At 43.7% G+C, this 25,370-nt stretch overlaps 1 protein-coding gene across 1 annotated transcript in view; it reads left to right on the top strand.

The window, feature by feature from the left end:
• The window catches only part of vps13d (vacuolar protein sorting 13 homolog D), a 535,261-nt gene that overhangs the window by 443,037 nt on the left and 66,854 nt on the right, over positions 1–25,370 (top strand). Inside the window, 5 exon segments of the mRNA XM_034171656.1 lie at positions 2,626–2,775; positions 2,892–2,988; positions 4,558–4,706; positions 23,351–23,485; positions 25,192–25,359. Of these exon segments, the coding sequence (XP_034027547.1) occupies positions 2,626–2,775; positions 2,892–2,988; positions 4,558–4,706; positions 23,351–23,485; positions 25,192–25,359 (699 nt within the window).

The following is a 25,370-nucleotide window of genomic DNA, read 5'->3' as shown; positions in this document are numbered from 1 at the left end:
CGCTCTCAGGCGGCGTCATCAGCCTGTTTCAAGCTGAAAACCTCCACATTTCAGGTTCTATTGATCCAGGACGTCGTGAGAGAACAGAGAAGTTTCAGAAGAAGTCGGTTTCAGCATTTTATCCGGATATTCCACTGTTAAAGGAGATTTTTTTAATGAAAGACGTGCGGACGGGTCCGCGCGTCGGGACGCAGCCGACGCGGTGCAGCGGCACAGGAAAAACACCTCCGTGTTGATAACCATTTGTAAAATCCAGGCGGCTTCTGATGGCTTTCAGTGGAGTGAGTATATGAGAAATTGTTTAACAGGCAGGACATGTTCCAACTTGTCCTTAAGGCTTTCAACAGAGGTGTTTTTCCTGTGGCGGAGCGTCGCAGCGGCTGCGTCCCGACGCGCGGACCCGTCCGCACGTCTTTCATTAAAAAAATCTCCTTTAACAGTGGAATATCCGGATAAAATGCTGAAACCGACTTCTTCTGAAACTTCTCTGTTCTCTCACGACGTCCTGGATCAATAGAACCTGAAATGTGGAGGTTTTCAGCTTGAAACAGGCTGACGACGGCGGCTGAGAGCGCTGAGCGACGTCTCGCACCGTGGGAAGTCCTTAAAGCGACAGAATCACCTCAAAATCTCTCATCAGCCGTTAAACTTTTCACTGAAAACCAGCTTAATTTTTCGAACCGTGTCCACTTCGATGTGTCTCACAGGTTTAGAAAAAATTTTGATCAAACAAAGCGCCAGTCTCTCAGCAACTTCTCAGACAAAGGAATTCCGACGAGGGGCTGGACGACTCCTCCCACAAGGAGTGCTCACAGGCGAATGACGTCACTGACAGGCGTGGAAAAACTCACGCATGCGCACGAGGGTTCAAGCATGTCTGACGTAAAAACATATGAATGAAAACCATATAGTTTTTGAAAAAAATAAAAAGGACCGTTACTTTATTGACAGCCCTCGTATTTACATCAGTTATGAAGAAATACAAACAGTATGGCACTCTGTGGTAGATCTTTGTGGAATAGACAGTTCTCAAAAACTGAGTGACTGTGCAAGGAGGAGACGAATGAGGAAAGCCACCAAGACACCCAGACAACCCAAAAGACGTTTTCGGCTTCTGTGGCTGTGATTGGAGAAATAGTGCATAGTGTGTGTTTTGCATTTTGTATCACCAGTTAACAGCTTCAGGATGACTTGAAAGACTTGAAAGCTCAGCTACAATTACATCTGAGATGCAAGCCGAGATTTGAGTCTTGGAGAAAGAAAATCTCCGCTCTACGCTACTATGAAGCTAATAGTGGTGATGCACAATGCAAAATTTGCACTGTGCATAATTTCTCAAATCACAGCCACATTAGCCTATAACTTCTTCTGGGTTGTCTGGGTGTCTTGGTGGCTTTCCTCACTCTTCTCCTTCTTGCACAGTCACTCAGTTTTTGAGAACGGTCTACTCCACACAGATTTACCACAGAGTGCCATATTGTTTGTATTTCTTCATAATTGATGTAAATAAAGTTCAAGGCATATTCAGTGACTTGAAAATGTTCATGCGTCCATCCCCTGACTTCTATGAAGAAGACTGGCACTAAATGTGATTATTTATGGGTATTATACCAAAGGGGTCCATTACTTATGTAACCCATCATCTTGGCTTTTATGTTTTAATTTCTTAATTAATTATAGAGATTTGCTTTGAGTTTGAGTTTAAGAAAAAATCATTTTAGAAAATTTTATATTGAGAAGCCTGATTTACTTTTGGAATTTAAAATGGCATAAGCAAATTAAAATGCGCGAAATATCAAGGGGTTGAATACTTTTGCAAGCCACTGTACATTCATCTGCATTCGTTCAGTGTTTAGAGTATTTTGAATAGAAAACCCAGTTACTGGCTGGGAGGTTGTCACATGATGTTTTCCTGCTGCATGGATGCGTTTTTACTGGCCGTGTTTCCACGAGGCCGTAGCGATCACTTTTCATGATTCAAATTACTCACTGCTTTGCTTTAGTTGAGGAGGAAGAATGATGCCAATGTTAGGTAGCAACAGCAGTGCTTTGTTTTTGTCAACTGTCAGTCAACCTTGGTTTGAGAAGAAGTACCTACTTTCAGTTGACCAGCCCATTTGGTCTCCTCCCTTTGTGTAAAGCATCTTTTAGTGCTTTAAAAGGCGATGTTAAAGGTATTATGTACTGCAGTATTTTACTTATTATAGTTTGCTACATGATTGGAATGTGCCACAGAAAAAGTGTTGCTCTGGTCTCTGTGGTTCACCATGTGTCAATAATGGAAATAAGAAAACATGTAAGCTGACATTGTAAACTGTTGTTTCATGTTCATGTGTTCAGTGACCTCACAGTGGCTGAAGTTTTTGTATCAGAATCTGATTCCTGTTCACTGAATTGAGTGTGCCGTGCCATGCTGATTCAGGCCACATTTTCTGCTTGATTTCAAGTGTTGTTTTTGTATTTTTATAATCTGTCCTCACTCAGGATGCTAAATTTGGAATATTTTCTGTCAATCTTAAACACAGAAATTGATACAAAAGATACAAAACATTCATAGCTGTCCCTTGTATTATTGTTGAGTTTGTCACTGTTTAAAAACTGCAGCTGTCTTGGTGCGTTTATTAGGTAGACAACCAGCTGTTGGGCACCACACAGCCTGTGATGATGTGTGTGACTCCGGGCTCCAGTGGCAGCAGCATCAGTGAAAGTGGCGCCGCCCTGCAGGTTAATGCTGTCAAGATTCCCAGTAAACTAACACTTACTGACCTCTTCAAGGTGGGTTTTCCTAGAGTTACTGTAGAAGCATGTGCATATGCGTGCATGCGCATGTACACATTTCTCAGAGAACCATGACAAAGAATTGAATTATGTGTGACATGACTCGTCCACAGCACCTCATCGTGATGGCCCGACCCGTCACAGTCATAATTGAAGAAGAACTTTTGCTCAAGTTACTCAGCTTCTTTGGCTACGGACAAACACAAGCTGGTAAGTTAAGTCCTGTGTGTCACTCACCCATCTGTCCATCCATTCATCATTCAGTGGAGCAGATAACTGTAATAGTTGTTCATTTCTGGAAACAAGCACCAAAATTGGCACAAATACTCCTTAGACATTACTCTTTTGTAAAAGCATGTTGGCCACCTAAATTTTCAATAGGCAGCCAGTTGAAGAATTACACGGGAGTCAAATTTAAAAATGCTCTAGTCATACTGAAAACTACACCACATTATTTGTCTGATCACAAACATTCCAAAAAGGTGTAGTTTGGACTGAATGTTCTGGAGTTATGGGCTAAAAAAAAGCAAAAATGGTGACAATTTCAGGTTGTGCAGGGGTCAAAAGTTAAAGTTGCTATAATTTTGGTAAAAAGTGATGCAAATTATTGGTTGAGTTTTAAAAAGGAGTAGTTTGCACCATCTGTCATGCTTAGTTATCATGTTACACGGTAACACATCACATGTCATAGAATCCAATGGATGCTGATCTTGTTTGTCTTTCACTTTGGAAACCAAATATTCAACACAGTCAAAACTATTTCATTTAGCACAACCAGTAATTTGCACTACTTCTTTTTTAACCAAAATTAGAGCAACTTTAACTTTTGACCCCTGTACTAACTGAAATTGACCTTTGTCACCATTCTTGCTGTTTTTACCCCAGAACTCCATAACATTCAGAGTGTAAACTATACATTTTTGTAACCTCTGTGAACAGGCAAATAATGTGATATGGGATTCAATATGATTGGAGCAATTTTAGATTTTAACCCCATGTAATTCTTCAATTGACCCCTACCTGGCTGCCTATTGAAAATTTAGGTGGCTAACGTGCTTTTACAAAAGAGTAATGTCTAAGGAGTATTTGTGCCAAATTTGGTGCTTGTTTCACTATTTGAAAGATTCCTCTGTAAATATTCTGTTACCACCTTCACTAATTGTGAAATCCCGCTTAAGACCCCATGTCTGTTACTTTTCTTTTTTTTTTCTGGGCACCGGCGTCTATTTCTTTTCTTTTTTTAAGAACAGGTTGTGTGTGTTTTATTTATTCAGGTGTTTGTTTGTTTGTTTTGTTTTTTTGTGGCTGCTCCAAGCATTTTGAAGTTAAAATCTTTCCAGAAAAGTGCATAATGTCACTGCCGCACCTTTTCAGGCAAATTGGAGGGGGCGATTATTTTTCTTGATATGTCCATAAAGTCTGTCACAGTAGAGACCAAAAAAACTTCATCTGTGATAGCAGATTGGACAAACGTTCTTGCTGAGTACTTTTTATTGCCCTACATTATAAGGGAGTCATTAGCTGTTTGTTGTCATAGAAACAAATCCCATGCACAGCCCACTAACACCCACTGGAAATGCCAAAGCCACTGGGAGGAAGCATTTGTGGGTTTCAAAAAAATAAATAAAATAAAATTCTATATGGATAAGGGCTCTAATCCAGTTCTGGTTGCCAGGGGGTGCTGCAGCCTGTCCCAGCTAATACATACACAAATATTGTTTATATGGTCAAGTGGACAGTGTTTTAAGTTGAAACAAAATGTAATTTTACTTGCTGCAGAGCTGGAGAAGTTTGATGACAGCCTCCACGAGAAGCCCACTGCAACCACAGGACCACAGAAACGCTACTACTTTGAGAACCTGAAGATCAGCCTTCCTCAGGTCAAGCTGAGTGTTTTCACCTCTCACAAGCTTCCTTTGGACCTGAAGGTAACAAATGTGGTTTTCCTGCTATGACTTAATCCAAGGCACATGTGCAGTTCTTGTGTTCTGTCTGTTTTCCAGTTTTCTGGTGACTTCTGTTACCACTTGATTCCTGCTTTCCTTTGTCTCCCTTCTGCTGTCAGTGGTCTGTTATAGCGTATATTGTTGCCACGATGATATATGCCGATGTTCATGGCGACACTGTGGAACATATTGTCGCCAGCTTATGCACAGTGCAAGGGTTAGGGTCTCTCCAGCAACAATATGTGCCCCGCGTGTTACTGCATACAATCCACTAGACCAGCGACAATATGTGCCCCGCGTGTTACTGCATACAATCCACTAGACCAGCGACAGTATGTGCCCCACGTGTTACTGCATACAATCCACTAGACCAGCGACAATATGTGCCCCGCGTGTTACTGCATACAATCCACTAGACCAGCGACAGTATGTGCCCCACGTGTTACTGCATACAATCCACTAGACCAGCGACAATATGTGCCCCGCGTGTTACTGCATACAATCCACTAGACCAGCGACAGTATGTGCCCCACGTGTTACTGCATACAATCCACTAGACCAGCAACAATATGTGCCCCGCATGTTACTGCATACAATCCACTAGACCAGCGACAATATGTGCCCCGCATGTTACTGCATACAATCCACTAGACCAGCGACAGTATGTGCCCCGCGTGTTACTGCATACAATCCACTAGACCAGCGACAGTATGTGCCCCGCGTGTTACTGCATACAATCCACTAGACCAGCGACAGTATGTGCCCCGCGTGTTACTGCATACAATCCACTAGACCAGCGACAGTATGTGCCCCACGTGTTACTGCATACAATCCACTAGACCAGCGACAATATGTGCCCCGCATGTTACTGCATACAATCCACTAGACCAGCGACAATATGTGCCCCGCATGTTACTGCATACAATCCACTAGACCAGCGACAATATGTGCCCCGCATGTTACTGCATACAATCCACTAGACCAGCGACAATATGTGCCCCGCATGTTACTGCATACAATCCACTAGACCAGCGACAGTATGTGCCCCGCATGTTACTGCATACAATCCACTAGACCAGCGACAATATGTGCCCCGCGTGTTACTGCATACAATCCACTAGACCAGCGACAATATGTGCCCCGCGTGTTACTGCATACAATCCACTAGACCAGCGACAGTATGTGCCCCGCGTGTTACTGCATACAATCCACTAGACCAGCGACAATATGTCCCCCGCGTGTTACTGCATACAATCCACTAGACCAGCGACAGTATGTGCCCCGCGTGTTACTGCATACAATCCACTAGATCGACAGTATGTGCCCCGCGTGTTACTGCATACAATCCACTAGACCAGCGACAGTATGTGCCCCGCGTGTTACTGCATACAATCCACTAGACCAGCGACAATATGTCCCCCGCGTGTTACTGCATACAATCCACTAGACCAGCGACAGTATGTGCCCCGCGTGTTACTGCATACAATCCACTAGACCAGCGACAGTATGTGCCCCGCATGTTACTGCATACAATCCACTAGACCAGCGACAGTATGTGCCCCGCGTGTTACTGCATACAATCCACTAGACCAGCGACAGTATGTGCCCCGCGTGTTACTGCATACAATCCACTAGACCAGCGACAATATGTGCCCCGCATGTTACTGCATACAATCCACTAGACCAGCGACAATATGTCCCCCGCGTGTTACTGCATACAATCCACTAGATCGACAGTATGTGCCCCGCGTGTTACTGCATACAATCCACTAGACCAGCGACAGTATGTGCCCCGCGTGTTACTGCATACAATCCACTAGACCAGCGACAATATGTCCCCCGCGTGTTACTGCATACAATCCACTAGACCAGCGACAGTATGTGCCCCGCGTGTTACTGCATACAATCCACTAGACCAGCGACAGTATGTGCCCCACGTGTTACTGCATACAATCCACTAGACCACCGACAATATGTGCCCCGCGTGTTACTGCATACAATCCACTAGACCAGCGACAGTATGTGCCCCGCGTGTTACTGCATACAATCCACTAGACCAGCGACAGTATGTGCCCCGCGTGTTACTGCATACAATCCACTAGACCAGCGACAGTATGTGCCCCGCGTGTTACTGCATACAATCCACTAGATCGACAATATGTGCCCCGCGTGTTACTGCATACAATCCACTAGACCAGCGACAATATGTGCCCCGCATGTTACTGCATACAATCCACTAGACCAGCGACAGTATGTGCCCCGCATGTTACTGCATACAATCCACTAGACCAGCGACAATATGTCCCCCGCGTGTTACTGCATACAATCCACTAGACCAGTGATAATATGTGCCCCGCGTGTTACTGCATACAATCCACTGCACCAGCGACAATATGTGCCCCGTGTGTTACTGCATACAATCCACTGCACCAGTGACAATATGTGCCCCGTGTGTTACTGCATACAATCCACTGCACCAGTGACAGTATGTGCCCCGCGTGTTACTGCATACAATCCACTAGACCAGTGACAATATGTGCCCCGCGTGTTACTGCATACAATCCACTGCACCAGTGACAATATGTGCCCCGCGTGTTACTGCATACAATCCACTGCACCAGCGACAATATGTACCCTGCATGTTACTGCATACAATCCACTGCACCAGTGACAGTATGTGCCCCGCGTGTTACTGCATACAATCCACTAGACCAGTGACAATATGTGCCCCGCGTGTTACTGCATACAATCCACTGCACCAGCGACAGTATGTGCCCCGCGTGTTACTGCATACAATCCACTGCACCAGCGACAATATGTACCCTGCATGTTACTGCATACAATCCACTGCACCAGCGACAATATGTGCCCGGTATGTTACTGCATACAATCCACTAGACCAGTGACAATATGTGCCCCGCGTGTTACTGCATACAATCCACTGCACCAGTGACAATATGTGCCCCGCGTGTTACTGCATACAATCCACTGCACCAGCGACAATATGTGCCCCGTGTGTTACTGCATACAATCCACTGCACCAGTGACAGTATGTGCCCCGCGTGTTACTGCATACAATCCACTAGACCAGTGACAATATGTGCCCCGCGTGTTACTGCATACAATCCACTGCACCAGCGACAGTATGTGCCCCGCGTGTTACTGCATACAATCCACTGCACCAGCGACAATATGTACCCTGCATGTTACTACATACAATCCACTGCACCAGCGACAATATGTGCCCGGTATGTTACTGCATACAATCCACTGCACCAGTGACAATATGTGCCCCGCGTGTTACTGCGTACAAGCCACTGCACCAGTGACAATATGTGCCCTGCGTGTTACTGCGTACAAGCCACTGCACCAGCGACAATATGTGCCCCGTATGTTACTGCATACAATCCACTGCACCAGCGACAGTATGTGCCCCGCGTGTTACTGCATACAATCCACTGCACCAGCGACAATATGTGCCCCGTATGTTACTGCATACAATCCACTGCACCAGTGTCAATATGTGCCCCGTGTGTTACTGCGTACAAGCCACTGCACCAGTGTCAATATGTGCCCCGTGTGTTACTGCGTACAGTCCACTGCACCAGCAAGATGGCTTTGTAGCCATATTTATGTATTTTTGTTTCTTTTTTGTCTTTGTTTTTTTGCTTTTCTGTGTTGTCATGGGGACCATGATGGAATCAAGTCTGTGCTTTTTGGTGCCAACCTTGGCAAGTACATGTATGTATATTGTCATTGTATTTCATACCATGTATTTTGCTCAATCAATCAATCAATCAAAGAGAGAGAGGGGGGGGGGGGGGGCAGACAGACGGGCAGATTTTCAATAATTCAATAACTTTTAACAAAACAATAAGACTTTTTCCAACAATATGTTGAAATGTTTGCATATATACATATTGAAACGTTGAAACATATTTCAACATTTCAACTGGCTTGCAAGAAAATAAATGTGACATTTTTCATGCGGTCACAGTGATAAAATGCCAGAATCGAACACGGTGTGCATCCACGGGAAGCCTACTTTTTAGACCTCTGTGTGCTGCCTGCCCGGCGATGGGGTTGCCTGCAGCCTCCCGCGGGCTTCCCCCCGCTGTCCTGCATTCTTGGCGGACATAATGTGTGTGTGTGTGTGTGTGTGTGTGTGTGTGTGTGTGTGTGTGTGTGTGTGTGTGTGTGTGTGTGTGTGTGTGTGTGTGTGTGTGTGTGTGTGTGTGTGTGTGTGAGAGAGACAGAGGAAAAAACAATTCATAGTTAAACATCACGTTTTACTTCTTGCTGACAACTGGCGACGATATGTGCCTTGATTGTTGGTATATAGTGACACTTCGGACAATATGTGCAGGTGACATAATGTGCCAGTGGCTTTGAATATCAGCATATATCATTATGGAGACAATATGTGCTGTAACAGTGGTCTCCTTATTTGTGCTATGAGTAGTTTTTCTCTGTCTCAAACTCAAAGTTAAGAACATTTTAAAGCCCATATGAGCTAAGCTACTACCTGGATTTGAATACTCTATGGAGCCATCTAAATGATGGCCAAGCAGCATGTAGCAAAGTGAGGTCCCCTCACCACACTCAGATGAAGACCAGATATCATCCAGACAACGTGGAGGTGTAGCCATTGTGGACAAATGTGATGTTTTCATGTCCATACTTTGTCCTGAAGGTGAGAAGGTGAGTTTTTCTGTATCTCAGAGGCATCATATCATCAAATGGTTCATCCGAAAAAGATATTGAAAACCAAATTCACGTATCTCAAGTTGCCTTTGGGAAACTCCTCTCCTGTATCTTCAAAAACAAGAAACTCTCACTGAAGACAAAACTTATGGTCTACCAGGCAATAGTCCTCTCCACCCTCCTTTAAGGCTGTGAAACTTGGACAGTGTATCAATGTGATGTGAAGAAACTTGAGATTACATCAAACTTAGATGAATTCTCAACATCAAATGGGAGGATTATGCCACCAACATCTCTGTCCTCAGCAAAGCAAACTCCCAAAGCATCAAAGTAATGATAGTAAAAGACTGTCTCAGATGGGCTGGGCATATAATCAGGATGCCCAAAAATCATCTGCTCTGTGTCAGCCTGTACAGTGAATTGTCATCTGGGAAATGCCCCCTTGGCTCCTCTACACCGCTTTAAAGGTGCGTTTACACATAAGCAAGACGCATTACGAATGTCATTTTTCTGTCATTCGTGACACATTCCTGACATTCTTAATGTGACTTAACGCATCTGAATCGGTTTCTTAATAGTGCGTGTTGGTGCGTGATATTCTTGATATTCGTGGAACATGTTTTTGCCTGTCAAAAAATCTTCCACAAATGTCACACACCACCCTCATTTCGTCTCACGTCGTGGAGGTCGCAACTGAGCGTATTGATCCGTCTTGATGAGTATTGATCCTTAATAGAACGTGACAACGTTCGTAGTGGTTCCTGTGATGGTTCTTGGAGCCCAAACTGTCACGCGTTATTACGAAGTGACACGGAAACTGTCAAGTTTTGACACGACTTGTGACACGACTTGTAACACGACGTCACATTTCACTGCGCGCCACGACGAATCAGTTTTCTGTCACGTGCACACAATTAAACTTGGCTCCACAGCGTTCAGTTTGATGCAGTATGCCAAAGAGGAACAGTGACGCGAAGTCAGCCAAGTGTCGTTCCACGGTTCCTGCTGAAGCTCCTCAGGACGCTCCTGCAGGTGTTCCACCCACTGTTGTAACCGATGAGTGGGAGAACGAGTCTGAGCCAGAGGAACCAGAGGAGTGAGAGACTCACGTGCAGCCAGACATCTCTGCACCTCCTCCAGTCCAGCGGAGGAAGAAGCGCGCGCACAATTAAACCCTGCTGCTTTGCATTCAGTTTGATTGCTGACACCAAGTCGGCTAAAAGTCTCATTTCAGTGCTCTTCAGCGCACTCCTGCAGGTGTTCCACCTGTTGCATGCACCCGATGTTTGGGAAAACGCGCGAGACGAGAGCCGCATGAAGCCACACATCTGGCTCTGTCCTCCTCCTCTCTGCACCACTCCATGGCACAAAGCCCAACTATGCATGCAGTCACAACGTTCTTCTGAAAACCTGGAGCGATCTGAATTCAGTTGGATGAATATGGGTGTGTGTGTGGACATAATTCACCTCGTTCACAACGTGACAGAACTTGATGATGTGCTGTTATGCGCAATAGCGCGCAACAACGTGGAACATTATTCTTGACCGTGCGTAATGGTTCCTGATAATTCTCCAGCAACACGTGCCATTAATCGTAATGTGTGGTAACAGGTTGCAGCAGTTCCTGAGGACACCTGACGCCTCTGCCCCGAATCATCACATTCGTGATCACCGGCCAAGAATGTGTACTTCGTGGCTTGTCGTCGTTATGTGTAAACGCAGCATAAAGACCACCTGAAAGATACCCTTAAGAAAACTGACATTGGCTTCAAGTTCTTTGAAACTTTAGTGCAAGATCGGCCGTCCTGGAGAAATACCATCAAATCCAGCATCGCACAAGTGAAGGAACAACACATTAAGGCAGCGGAATAAAAGCGGGAAAAGAAGAAAAGCAAAACGTCTTCAACCAAGACTCCCACCGACCATTCCTTGTACTCCTGACTGGGGCTGAAAACTCAACACTCCTATAGGCCTCATCGGGCATTCAAAAACACATGAAGGGAAATGATGGAGAAGAAAAACCCCAAGGAATACAAGGATCTGCCATCAAAAACTTTGTCGCAGGGAGCCTCAGGTGGTCGCACAGTCAGCCTGAGGACCTCACCTTCATCTCCCACTGGTTGCAGGGCTGGCCGTTGGACTGGAGCTATGGACTTTTCTGGCTGTTTGGCCAAATGTTTCATGATATGTTGTTGCACAATGGTCACTTTGGTGTTCCGGGGTTGTTTGGCGGTGGTCTCAGCCTTCTGGCTCCATTCTGCAGCTCGGGTTCTTTTTTTTGGGGGGGGGGGGGGGGGGGGGGGTGTTTTGGCTACTTGAGTCAGTCCTTGAGGGAGGGGTCCCTGTTGGGTTTGTGTGTGTGTGTGCCAGTTCTGGTTGCCAGGGGGTGCCGCAGCCTTCTGGCACCAGCGACAATATGTGCCCCGCGTGTTACTGCATACAATCCAGTATTGTATGCAGTAACACGCATACAATACTGGATTGTATGCGTGTAACTGCATACAATCCAGTATGCAGTTACACACAGTTACAATACTCTTTATTCGTGGCCAATCTGTATGCAGTTGCTACAACTTATTTTAGTCCATGATGTGGACATGATGGACATGTAAAATATCCGTTTTACACACTGTCCCAGTCCACTGCCAAGCCGCAAATCACTGTCAGTTGCGGATATCAGAAGATGACGGCGAATATACAGTGCATAGATTGAGTGTGTATATGTATGTATTGACCAGGTCCTCCTGTGTAGTTCTGGGCTTTCTTAGAATAATATTTATACTCGTTGTCCTTGTACTCCTGGCCCTTTAGTTCCTGCATTGGGTTATTTATCTTGTTTTATTTTCCCCCGGTTAGGACCCTGTCCCACTGGGGAGAGGATTAATTGCGCATGAATTGAGTATACAAAGTACGGGCGTTCGTTGTCGTCCGCAACAAAAATGGCCAAAAATGACAAATGTCCCAGTATGAATTATGGATATATTAATTTATTATCATATATTATTTTATAATATATATATATATATATATATATATATATATATATATATACATACAGTGGTGGGCACAGATAACCAAAAAATTTACTTTGATAACAGATAATCAGATAACTGAAAAGTTATCTTCGATAAAGATAAAACAATAAACCAGCCAAAAATGTATCGGAAGTTACAGATAACCGATAACAGATAAATTCCAATATTATCTCTGGCACATTTACAACTACTAGTAAAACAAATAGTAGTAAAACAAATTTAATAGCTTCTCATAATATTAAAAATAACAACAGACCCAAACAATAGATCACGCTTCTTTCTTTCAACAGTCTGCCCCTGCTGGAAGCTCTTGTTTACTACAGCGCTCCGAGCACAGAGGCACCCCGAGACCCAAACAATGAGACCACACTTGAAAAATAAAGTCATATTGAGTTATGGTGTTGATTTATAAATAACATTAATACCGATAGAATAACTCCATTAATGTCAATTCTGTCATTTGTACAAAGTTAAAATATAACATATATCTTTTAATGTTGAATAATGCACTAATTCTGACGTTTTGTAACAAAGAGACAGATCGCAAAGGATTCTGGGTAAACAGAAGAGTCTGTTCTGAGTCTGCTAAACACTGATTGGTTGTCATTCATTATGTAAACGAACACGTTAATGTGATGTCTGTCGTGTGTTGGTGTTTAAATGTGCTTTTGTAAAATATTCCATTTTTTTATTTGTAAAAACAGGCATTTTTACGGAGCCCTGGAAGTGTCGTCGCAAAATCTTTTGCACATTCTCTCTTTACAACATTCATTTGATGTTGTAAAACGTGCTTTACAGTGTGCGAGATGATTTTTCATGCAGGAATTTTTTGGACCAAGTTTCAGGTTAATTGTGCGTCCTGCATCAGGTAGTGTTCATGGAGTATCAAGCTGCGGTCAACATCTGACGACCACCTCCTGATCGCCGATCGTATGGTCGAATGAGAATCAAACCTGTTTGATATATTATTGTGGTCGGCCGTCGTGAGGTTATCCTGCTGCTGAAAGCTACAAGCAGCATCCAACCGTTCGCACTGTGCCTGTGCAAACACTGCAGAGCTATCTTGTAATAATGTTATTATTATTATTATTATTATTATTATTTGATTTTGCAGTTGTTTTGTTTTTAAACTTCATTTGTAAAAAAAAAGCCATTTGCAAAGCAAAAAAGTTGATTTGACAATCATCTGACATAACCGGGGTCAAAATAAATCATCTACTGCCATCTACTGGTTCCCAGACACTGCCATGAACACTACTGGCCAGTAGATGCTAGATGGCAGTAGAGGCTTTCAAAACAAATTCTAGATAATCCCTGTCTGCTCACATTTAAAATGCGTGGAATTTAACAAACGCAATTAAAAAATCAACGTCTATAAATGCAGAGAATATATTCAAGAGAGTTTTAGGCACTAGAGTTTAATGCTGTTGTCCGTGGAGCCTGAACAGTGTGTCTGAAATGCATTTGTCCTGTCGTGACGTACTGAGATTACATCATCCTACCCAAAATGCACTGCGGGGCAGAGCATGTGCTCACAAAACCTTAAAAATTAGCATGTTACTTTAAAACTAAAACATATATCTGATATTTTTACTTTATGAAACTTCAGACATGACAGTAATTTTAAATAACTTGTCCAAAATTAGTTTGGTTAAAATTTGAACCATAAATTAAAAATGTATGCCTCTGGATGACTTAGGTCATATTGCAAGCATATTAGTATGGTGTTAAAGGAAATGTTTTTGTTTTTTTTTTCTTTTTGGGGCTGTTTTTCCTTTGTTTGCAGAGGATTGAGATGCTTTTTATACAAGCAGTTCTCTTCTGTTTGCAAAGGTTATAACTATGCGTCTGTTACAAAACTTTTAACAGGTGGGTGCTGAACTAATTTAAAAAATGCTTGTCGCTGTTCAGCTTTGTTTATTTTGTTTATCGGTTTAAAAGTTATCAGATAAAAATTAATCGGAAGATAATTGGTCCGATAATGGTTTTTAAAGTTATCTAAAAAGATAATCCGATACTGAAAACATTATCTTCGATAATTATCTGTTATCAGATTATCGGAAGTGTGCCCACCACTGTGTGTGTATATATATATATATATATATATATATATATATATATATATATATATATATATATATTTTTTTTTTTTTTTTTTTTTTTTTTTTTTTTTTCGTTCCGGCGCTTCCGAGTGGTTGCAGCTGAGTCACTTCGCAGCTCCGTACTTGCGCACTTTTTTCCAGCTTTTCAACTTTTCGTCCGGCAACTGGCCGTTTATTTATATATATATTTTTTGTTACACTTACTGTAAGACTGGGGCTATGCTGACACAGTATTTTTCTGCAAATTTGTGGATATTTTTACCCGTTTTTGCCACGTGTGTCGGGACATCCTCCGCGTGCCGTGCCCCTATTGTCCACACAAAGGAACAGCTGATCACCCTGAGAGGAGCCGCTCGGCTTTTCCCGTGGGACAAAGAAGAAAACAACATCCCCGCGGACATATTATGCAGTTTTCCTCATGGATGTCGGGCCGGACGCAGGATCCAAGAGAAGAAACATCACCCTCGTCCTGCACTTCCCTCTCTGATCACTGGTAACGTAAGATCTATTACCGGAAAGTGTGACGAGCTGACTGCGCTCACACGGTACCAGAGGGGGAATACAGAGACTGTGCACTGATGATTTTCACGGAGACCTGGCTCACCCCGACCATCCCAGACTCTGCTGTAGCCATCGACAACTTTCATCTGCTACGCTTGGACAGGACGGAGGAAAGTGGGAAGCGGAGAGGAGGAGGACTTTCAGTTTATGTGAGTGAAAAATGGTCCAAAGCAGAACACTGTACTGTTAAGATGCAGATGTGCAACAAACACATCAAACTTTTTGCTGCTAGCATTAGGCCATATCATCTGCCTCGGGAGTTCTCACAAGTTATTGTGATAGCTGTGTATGTAGCCCCATCTGCTAACCCTGAAATCGCTTGTGAGCATCTGCTAAATTGCATCAGTGATCTGCAGTCAAGACACCCACAGGCCCTGTTCCTCACCACTGGTGACTTCAACCACTCCAACCCTGCCTCTGTCCTCCCCACACACACTCAGTATGTGACCTGTCCCACCAGAGACAATAAAACACTGGACTTATTTTTTGCCAGTGTGAAGGATGCATACACCTCTTCCCCCACTGGGCACGTCAGACCACAATCTCATCCATTTGGCACCAGTATATGTCCCCCTTGTGCAAAGGCAGCCTGCTGAGTCTCGGATTGTACAGAAGTGGTCTGCAGAGAGTGAGGCGGCACTTAGAGACTGTTTCAGCACAACTGTGTGGTCCAAACTCTGTGACCCTCACAAGGAGGACATAAACACCATGACAGAATGCATCACGGACTACATCAACTTTTGCTTTGAAAACACCGTACCTACCCGGACAGTGCAGTGTTTTTTGAACAACAAACCATGGATTAACCCTGACATAAAGACTCCGCTGAAGGTGAAGAAGAGAGCCTTTAAGTCAGGGAACCGAGAGGCCCTGAAGAATATACAGAGAGAACTGAGGAGGGAAATTCGCAAAGCTCAGACCGCCTACAAGAGGAAGTTGGAGGAGCAGCTCCAACACCAGAACATCCGGGGGGTGTGGAGCAGCTTGAAAACCATCTCTGAGTTCAAACCCCCTCCCAAACAGGCGGAAGGTGACCATCAATGGGCAAACGACCTCAACAAGCACTTCCTAAGGTTTGACACAACCCCTCCTCCTCCTCCCCCTGCTCTGTCTCTGTCTTCTGTGCCTCTGCCCAGCATCCCCCCTCCCCCTCCTTACACCTCCGCTCACTCCGCCACCACAGACTGCTTCATTCCAAATACACATCCTGGCACCAGCCAGACCTCCTCCACCCCTACCTTCCCCCCCACCTGCTCTCCACTCTTCACGGCAGATCAGGTCAGGAGTCAGCTGAAGAGGATAAAGCGCAAAAAGGCAGCAGGTCCAGACAAGATTAGCCCGAGGCTCCTCAAATCCTGCGCAGATGAGCTGTGTGGGGTCATGGAGCGGGTCTTCAACCTGAGCCTGAAGCTCTGGAAAATGTCATGTGTGGTCCCGGTGCCCAAAACACCGTACGCCAAGGACCTCAACAGCTTCAGGCCAGTGGCACTCACATCCCACCTGATGAAGACCCTAGAGCGTCTCGTCCTGTGTCACCTCCGCTCCACGGTGAGCTCTGCTATGGACCCACAGCAGTTTGCTTACCGGCCTGGCATCTGAGTGGAGGACGCCATCATCTCCCTGCTGCACCGCTCGCTGTCCCACCTGGAGAGGCCCGGCAGCGCTGTGAGGATTCTTTTCTTTGACTTCTCCAGCGCTTTCAACACCATCCAGCTGCGGCTCCTGAGGGACAAGCTGGTGATTGCAGGAGTGGACGAGGATCTGGCCAAGTGGGTCCTGGACTACCTCACAAACCGGCCCCAGTTTGTAAGGACCAAGAACTGCGTGTCTGACCTCCTGACCTGCAGTGTGGGGTTCACCTTCACTCTTTGCACTGCAGACTTCAGACACAACACGGACAGCTGTGTCCTGCAGAAGTTCTCCGATGACTCCACCCTCATTGGACTTATTATGGATGACAATGACGTGGAGTATAGAGGACTAACGCAGGACTTTGTGGACTGGTGTCAGAGGAACCACCTCCTCATCAACGTGGGGAAGACCAAAGAGATGGTGGTGGACTTCAGACGCCGCCCCACTACACTCCCCCAAGTGAACATCCAGGGAAGGGACATTGAGAGAGTGGACTCATATAAGTATCTGGGTGTTCATCTGAACAACAAACTGGACTGGACTCACAACACGGACGCACTTTACAGGAAGGGTCAGAGCCGCCTCTACCTCCTGAGGAGGCTGAGGTCTTTTGGAGTGAGGGGGCCACTCCTGAGGACCTTCTATGACTCTGTGGTGGCATCTGCCATCCTGTACGGTGTGGTCTGCTGGAGCAGCAGCATCACAGAGAGGGACAGGAAAAGACTGGATAAGATCATCAGGAAATCCTGCTCTGTCCTGGGCTGTCCTCTGGACTCTGTGCAGGAGGTGGGGGACAGGAGGGTCCTGGCTAAACTTACATCTATGCTGGACCACGAGTGTCACCCCCTGCAGGACGTTCTGTCTGCTTTGGAGAGCAGTTTCAGTGACAGACTCATCCACCCTCGCTGTGTGAGGGAGAGATTCCGCAGATCGTTTCTCCCGGCTGCTGTCAGACTGTACAATGATCAATGCTAGTACTGTGGTAACCATAGGAACCAGGACAAATCATGTCATTACCTGCTGTATTTATTAGGTGCAATAATTTAACTTATGGTGCACTCATGTCACTTTATATATATTACACTACATATTTCATATTACATATACGAGGTCTATTAGAAAAGTATCCGACCTTATTATTTTTTTCAAAAACCATATGGATTTGAATCACGTGTGATTACATCAGACATGCTTGAACCCTCGTGGGCATGCGAGAGTTTTTTCACGCCTGTCGGTTACGTCATTCGCCTGTGGGCAGTCTTTGAGTGAGGAGTCGTCCACCCTCTCGTCGATTTTTTCATTGTTTAGGAATGGCTCAGAGACTGCTGCTTTGTTTGATCAAAATTTTTTCAAAACTGTAAGGCACAACTGAGTGGACACCATTCGATAAATTCAGCTGGTTTTCAGTAAAAATTTTAACAGCTGATGAGAGATTTTGGTCTGGTAGTCGCCGTAAGGACGGCCCACGGCGCCTGATGGCGATCTGCGCTTCGAGGAGGCAGCGTCTCGCCGTTTCAAGTTGAAAACTTCTACATTTCAGGCTCTGTTGACCCAGTAAGTCGTCAGAGAACAGAGAACTTTCAGAAGAAGTTGGCATGAGGAGTTTATTCGGACATTCCATTGTTAACGGACATTTTGTAATGAAAGAACGTGCGGGCAGAGTCGCATGTCGGGCCGGACCCGACCGCGGGGGGTCGCGACAGGAAAAACACCTCCGTTGGAAACCTTAACGGGCAAGTTGGAACATGCCCAAGCTGTTAAACAATTTCTCAGTTACTCACTTGTTGAAAGCCATCAAAAGCCGCCTGAATTTTACAAATGGTTTTCAACACGGAGGTGTTTTTCCTGTCGCGGTGCACACAGATTCACCGAGTCGTCACGGAAACGACTCGGCGAATTTGCGCGCACATCTTTCATTACAAAATGTCCTTAAACAGTGGAATGTCCGCATAAAGTCCTCATGCCGGCCTCTTCTGAATCTTCTCTGTTCTCTCACGACGTCCTGGGTCAACAGAGCCTTAAATTAGTATGATTTCAGCTTGAAACAGGCCGACGACGGCACCTGGAAGCGCTGCAGGACGTCCCGCTCTGTGGGAAGTCCTTACAGCAACAGAAACACCCCATAATCTCTCATCAGCCGTTAAACTTTTCACCGAAAACCAGCTGAATTTCTCGAATAGTGTCCACTCGGATATTCCTCACAGGTCCAGAAAAAATTTTGATAAAGCAACATGCGCCGTCTCGAGCAGCGTGTGAAACAAAGGAATTCAGCCGAGAGGGCGGGACCACATCTCACTCAAGGCCTGCCCACAAGGAAATGACGTCACCGACACGCGTGAAAAAACTCACGCATGCGCACGAGGGTTCAAGCATGATTGGTGTAATCGCATGTCATTCAAATCCATATAGTTTTTTTTTTTTTTATAAAACTGCCGGTTAGTTTTATAAGATACCTCATATATAGTACTTATATTTTAACCTGTCCATATTGTAAATATCAGAGTAACTTATTGTACATTTCACGCTGAAGTCATTTTACCTGATCACTCTCACATCCTGACAGTCTATATCATCCTGGCAGTGCAGCATTGAACTGAACAGTGGTAGCCTTAGCTTTACCCGGCACTCAGTGCTTTTTTAGTTCTTGTTTTTAAGAGATGCTTGTTTGTTTTATTGCATGCCCTTCTGTCTACTCCTACTGTTCTATGCTGCGACGTGACACTGAAATTTCCCCATTGAGGGATGAATAAAGGCTTTTCTTATCTTATCTAATAATATATAGTGAATATATGATGAACAATCACGGTTATATAACGCATGTAGTGAGGAAACGGATCAGACGCATTGTGATTATCACTGCAGTATTACGGGTGCATTATGATACATCGCGCACGAAGTTAAATCTGTTATAAACATAGGAATAAATAGTGTAACAGCTGCAGACAAGAAGGTAAAAACACGCAACTGTTTTATCAAGCCTTGACAATGTAAACACGTCAAATAATTACCCTTTTAGACGGCTCAAAATGCTTTCTGCAGCTGGAGCCATTCGCGCGTGTGCATGACCCAGCTGCAACTTTGATTCAGAAGGAGATTAGAGCCATTTTCAACAGCCAATTTGCAGAATAAAATGATTAGTCCGCCACAAAATAATTATTTTATATACTTAGCCGGTAGAACAAAGATTGGCGTCCAGCTGTGAACACAGTGCATCTGATTTGCATCCGCTGCAAATCAGATGCAAAGCAGACGTAATAAAAACTCTTTATTCGTGGCCAATCTGTATGCAGTCGCTACAACTTATTTTAGTCCGTTATGTGGACATGATGGGTATGCAAAATATCTGTTTTACACACTGTCCCAGTCCACCTCCAAGCCGCAAATCACTGTCAGTTGTGGATATCAGAAGATGATGGCGAATATACAGCGCATAGATTATGTATTGTGTATGTATTGAGTATGTATGGAGTATGTAAGGCGGATGTCATCCGCAGCCACAATTTTGTGCAGCTCAAAAATCCTGGTAACAGAAGAACGTACCTCTGCGGATAATTGCGTGTGCGGGTGTCGGTCGACTCATACAAGCATGTTTCACGCATATTGCAGATGTTAAGCGAATATGAGCCAATTTTTTGCGCAATCCATATGCAAATCCTCCTAAACGCCAGTGGGACAGGGCCCTTAGCAAAGTGTTCACGTAGTTCTATGTTTATTTTTGTACATATGTTTCTGGCTTCAGTTTTCAGTTATTGTTTAGATGTTTCTATAGTAGCATTATTTGACTGTCTCTTTCCATGTGTTATTTCATGTTAGTCTTGCCTTGGTTGCACTCTGCTTGTTGAGTTCCACATTAGTTTCTGTATTTTGCACTTGGATTTATAGTAGAGAAGCTTGAATCTTCGACTGGACTGGGTTGCTTGACGCGAGGATGTTAATGCTTTGTCCCCTGTTTACAATGGGGTACTCAGGTCAAAGCAGTTTCAGTCTTTTGTTCATGGTAATGAGTCATTCACGTCATCAGGAGAATCATCAAGGAAGCTGGCAGGAGAGGCGTCTGTCCCATCATTAGGAGGGACAGCTGCCCTGTCATTAGGAGGGTGCTAACTAGAGCACAATAGGTGCTAATTAGAGCTATTGTTTAGTCACTAGCCTATAGCAGTCTGCCTCTCGGTAGGAGGGGTCTGGTTAGGTTTAAAACTCCAGCTTTTGTGGCTTCTGTTTATTCTTCTCTACAAGAGTCAACACAGAAGTCAGACTACCAGAGCAAGAATTTTAGCTGAGGAAGCTTCTGCGATTTGAAGCGAAACGTTCTCGCGTCAAGCAACCCAGTCCAGTCGAAGATTCAGTCTTCTCTACTATGGAAACCACCTGGACAACTGAGAGCCTACACAGAAACACTTGGATTTATATTTTGTTTTTGTTAATCCTCCGTTGTATTTTGTTATTATTGTATTTTTGTTCTGTTTTATTTTCAATTTACTCTTGAGTTCAGTTTCAGTTTTCAGTCACCTTATCTTCATGTAGTTGTCACGTGTATTTGTTCTTCCTTCTTTCCCTGAGTTGAATCACCTGTAACCAGTGGAGAGCACAGTTCCACTAATTAGTGAAGCTAACTTTTTTGTTAGCGGATTAACTTCTCAGTTAATTTTGAAAACCATCAGCGGACCAATTAGCTTCCGCTAATTTCATCGTCCAAGTTTTGAGGTAAATTTATTGTTCAGTCCCATGTACAGTAAAATTCACCTAAACTGTCATCATATAAACCAGATATTCACAGTCACCGGACAAAAAAAGTCCCAAAGTCTTTGTATTGTTTTCCATGTAATAAACACCGTATATAACGGATTTTCGCTCACATTGGATAAAATGTCCCGTCCGATTACAATGTATTTCCATTAAAAACCCTGAGCAGTCTGGAGGTGCAAAGTAACAGAGGTACAAATTAAAGTTCAGCACTGACACTCGCTGATATGAGGAAAGTAGGACCAGAGTCATTTCTGTGATTAAAAGTTTGACAGTTTTTTTTCTTTTCTTTTTCACACTGTGAGCTGTGTGCTCAGACTCGGACCCACAGCCTGATGTGCACATGTTAAATCAGACACCGCAGAAGGTGTCATCATATTTTAATAGTTTTGCGGTGCGCACGCTGATTACAAATGGATCGAAAAAGTCTGCAACTTTACGGCACAAAGTCGATAAAAGAGGACAATGTACAGCTGACCTTTGATTTGGAGGTGATGATTGTAGAAAGAAAAGCTTGTTGAGGGTCAAATTGTCCAGAAAAAAGTATAATCCAGAGACGGAGAACTTTAAAACTGTCACGCACGTCATTGCATGACACAGAGTTACAGAGCTGCAGCTACATAAGTCAGGGTTTAAATGAATTAAATAAATCATCATAAATTGTAAATTTATTTAAATTTGATAGCTTAACTATTTTTTTTTTCATAGCACCTGTACCTGGATGTGTTGCTCTATGTGGTTAAATTATTTTTAAAAAATGTTGAAAACATAAAAGGTTCATTCAGTTCAATGCAGTTGAATCCAAAATAGCGCCATGTTCTGAGTTGACGTTACTCTCCTCAATCAAGGAACTCTAGGCTGCCAGCTGCTGTTGCAAAAAAAAAAAAGTGTTGTTTACTTTCCACATGCAACGACACAGACAGTGGGCAGGAGCAGTGACGTGCAGTGAGGTTGACGGCTAGTGAAGCACTGATTTCATCACAGTCAGAATATACAAACATTTCTATTTTGGTCTCATCTGACCACATGACCTTCTCCCATGCCTCCTCTGGATCATCCAGATGGTCAGTGGTGAACTTTAAACAGGCCAAACCATGACAGCATCATGTGTTACTAATGTAATCTTTGTGACTGTGGTCCCAGCTCTCTTCAGGTCATTGACCAGGTCCTCCTGTGTAGTTCTGGGCTTTCTCAGAATCATCCTTACCCATCGAGGCGAGATCTTGCATGGAGCTCCACACTGAGGAAGATTGACAGTCGCCTTGTGTTTCTTCCATTTTCTAATAATTACACCAACAGTTGTTGTCTTCTACCAAGCTGCTTGCCTGTTGTCCTGTAGTCCATCCCAGCCTTGTGCAGGTCTATAGTTTTGTCCCTGGTGTCCATAGACAGCTCTTTGGTCTTGGCTATGGTCTTTTATACAGATAAGTTCAAACAGGTGCAATAATACAGGTAAAGAATGCAGAATAGGAGGACTTATTGAAGACAGACTAACAGGTCTGTGAGAGCCAGCATTCTTGCTGGTTGGTAGGTGATCAAATACTTATTTCATACAATAAAATGCAAATTAATTATCATACAGTGTGATTTTCTGATTTTTTTTGTTTTTTTTTTATCATACAGTGTGATTTTCTGATTTTTCTTTTTCTTTTTTTTTATTCTGTCTCTCACAATTGAAGTGTACCTATGATAAAAATTACAGACCTCTTCATTCTTTGTAGGTGGTAAAACTTGCAAAATTGACAGTGGATCAATTACTTATTTGCCTCACTGTATTTATGCAAAAATAAGCAGTAGAGGTTGTTTTAACTTGTGTATAAACCTGTATTACCTAACTGTGTCACTACAGGCTCTCAAAGGCACTCTGGGGTTTCCTCTGGTTCGCTTTGAGGATGCTGTCATCAACATGTATTCATTCACCAGAGTGCACCCCTATGAGACCCAAGAGATCATCATCAACGATGTGCTCAAGCACTTCAGAGAGGTGAGCAATAGTATGAAGGTCAACAATACAACAAAATTAATATATTAGGACCCTGTCCCACTGGCGTTTAGGAGGATTTGCGTATGGATTGCACACAAAATTGGCTCATATTCGCTTAACATCCGCAATATGCGCGAAACATGCTTGTATGAATCGGCCGACACCCGCACATATCCGCAGTTATCCACAGAGTCACGTTTTTCCGTTACCAGGATTTTTGAGCTGCACAAAATTTTGGCTGCGGATGGCATCCGCCTTACATACTCCATACATGGGTGATTCTTTAACTACGGGCACTATTGGCCTTGTAAATGTAATTTCCACCACACCACAGTATTTATTCCTATGTTTATAACTATATATTATTAATATATCCGTAATTCATACTGGGACATTTGTCATTTTTGGCCTATTTGTTGCGGACGACAACAAATGTCCGTACTTTGTATACTCAATTCATGCGCAATTAATCCTCTCCCCAGTGGGACAAGGCCCTTAGATTAACCTTGTCCACAAACCATACATATGTACTCCAGTAGAAAACGTAACAACAGTTCCCCACTTGTTCTCACAAAACTGCTGTTGGCTGTCTTCCTACAGTACTCTATGAAACAGTTGTCAGCATTATGTTCCAGTCTAGCTAAAGGTTTGACACAGTCATTTCTAGCAGCAGCTTTCAAAGGTTTTCTGGCAGCACCGACCTCAAGTTAAAGTTTTACGCTGGTTAGAGTGTCAATCCTGCTATCAGTCTCCCCAAAAAATAATTATTTGCAGGTGGGACAACATTTGCACAACATTCTGTGGTGCCATTTAAAGTCATTCCTAGGATGAAGGAAAGATGTCATTTGAGAATATTTGGGCAGGTGGGACTGAGGGTTCTTCTGAGTTTCCCATGCACCCTGCCTCTCACCCTATGAATGCTGGGATAGGCTGGTATAGAAAATGAAGGAATGAATGAAAGGTGGCACAGACCCTTGTGTCAGTGAATATTAACAACGTGAAAATGTGTCTCTGCTGTTAAATATGCACTTTTCACACTAAACTCAGGTTCTGGGTCCACAGTATCACTTGAGGCGATGTGTGCGTCCCTCCTGGTTAGCACGGTTTAGGATTTATTGATAACATAGGAATTGCAACTAGCACTATGGCACTTCATGTTTCAGATTGTTAAAGACTGTGAGCATGGAATGAATCCTTATCAAAGAGTCACTGAGATGGTCCTATTTAGAGTTAGAGTTAAAACTGACTGGAACGTTGGCCGTGGGGATCCATGGACTCTAGATTGGGTAGTGTTTATAAAACAACAAGCTGACATTTTTCAAGGGTGGTAATAAATTATGCAAAGTTTCTATAATGATTTTAAATGAAAGTTCAGGAAATTAAAAATAGGCAGTTTTATAAATAATTATATTTATTATTTGGTACATTTAGTTGATGTCATGTTTTACAACTGGCAAGGTTAAAATATTTATTTTGTTCAGAGCTTGTCTGGTTACCAGGGACTGATTAATTGGGGTATCAACGTCCACTGATCACTGTTTTTACATAATATCCCTAATTTCTCCAAAAACATTAGTCCTATCAACTTTTCATTTTTGCGGCTTGACTCCCTTTGCAGCCTTGATATCAGAACCTTAATAGAGTCTATATAAGCACCAGCCTTTAGTTAGCTAATTACTGTTGGTTTGTTTTCTCCCTCTTTGTAGGAGCTGATCAGCCAGGCGGCTCAGATCCTGGGCTCTGTGGATTTTTTGGGAAATCCAATGGGGCTTCTTAATGATGTCACTGAAGGTGTATCTGAGCTCATTAAATATGGAAATGTTGGTGGCTTGATACGTAATGTGACCCATGGTGTGTCCAACTCTGCTGCTAAGGTACAATTTGT

This window comes from Thalassophryne amazonica, chromosome 6 (assembly GCF_902500255.1).
Source record: "Thalassophryne amazonica chromosome 6, fThaAma1.1, whole genome shotgun sequence".
Lineage (NCBI taxonomy): Eukaryota > Metazoa > Chordata > Actinopteri > Batrachoidiformes > Batrachoididae > Thalassophryne > Thalassophryne amazonica.
This window is presented reverse-complemented; position numbering and strand designations above follow the sequence as displayed.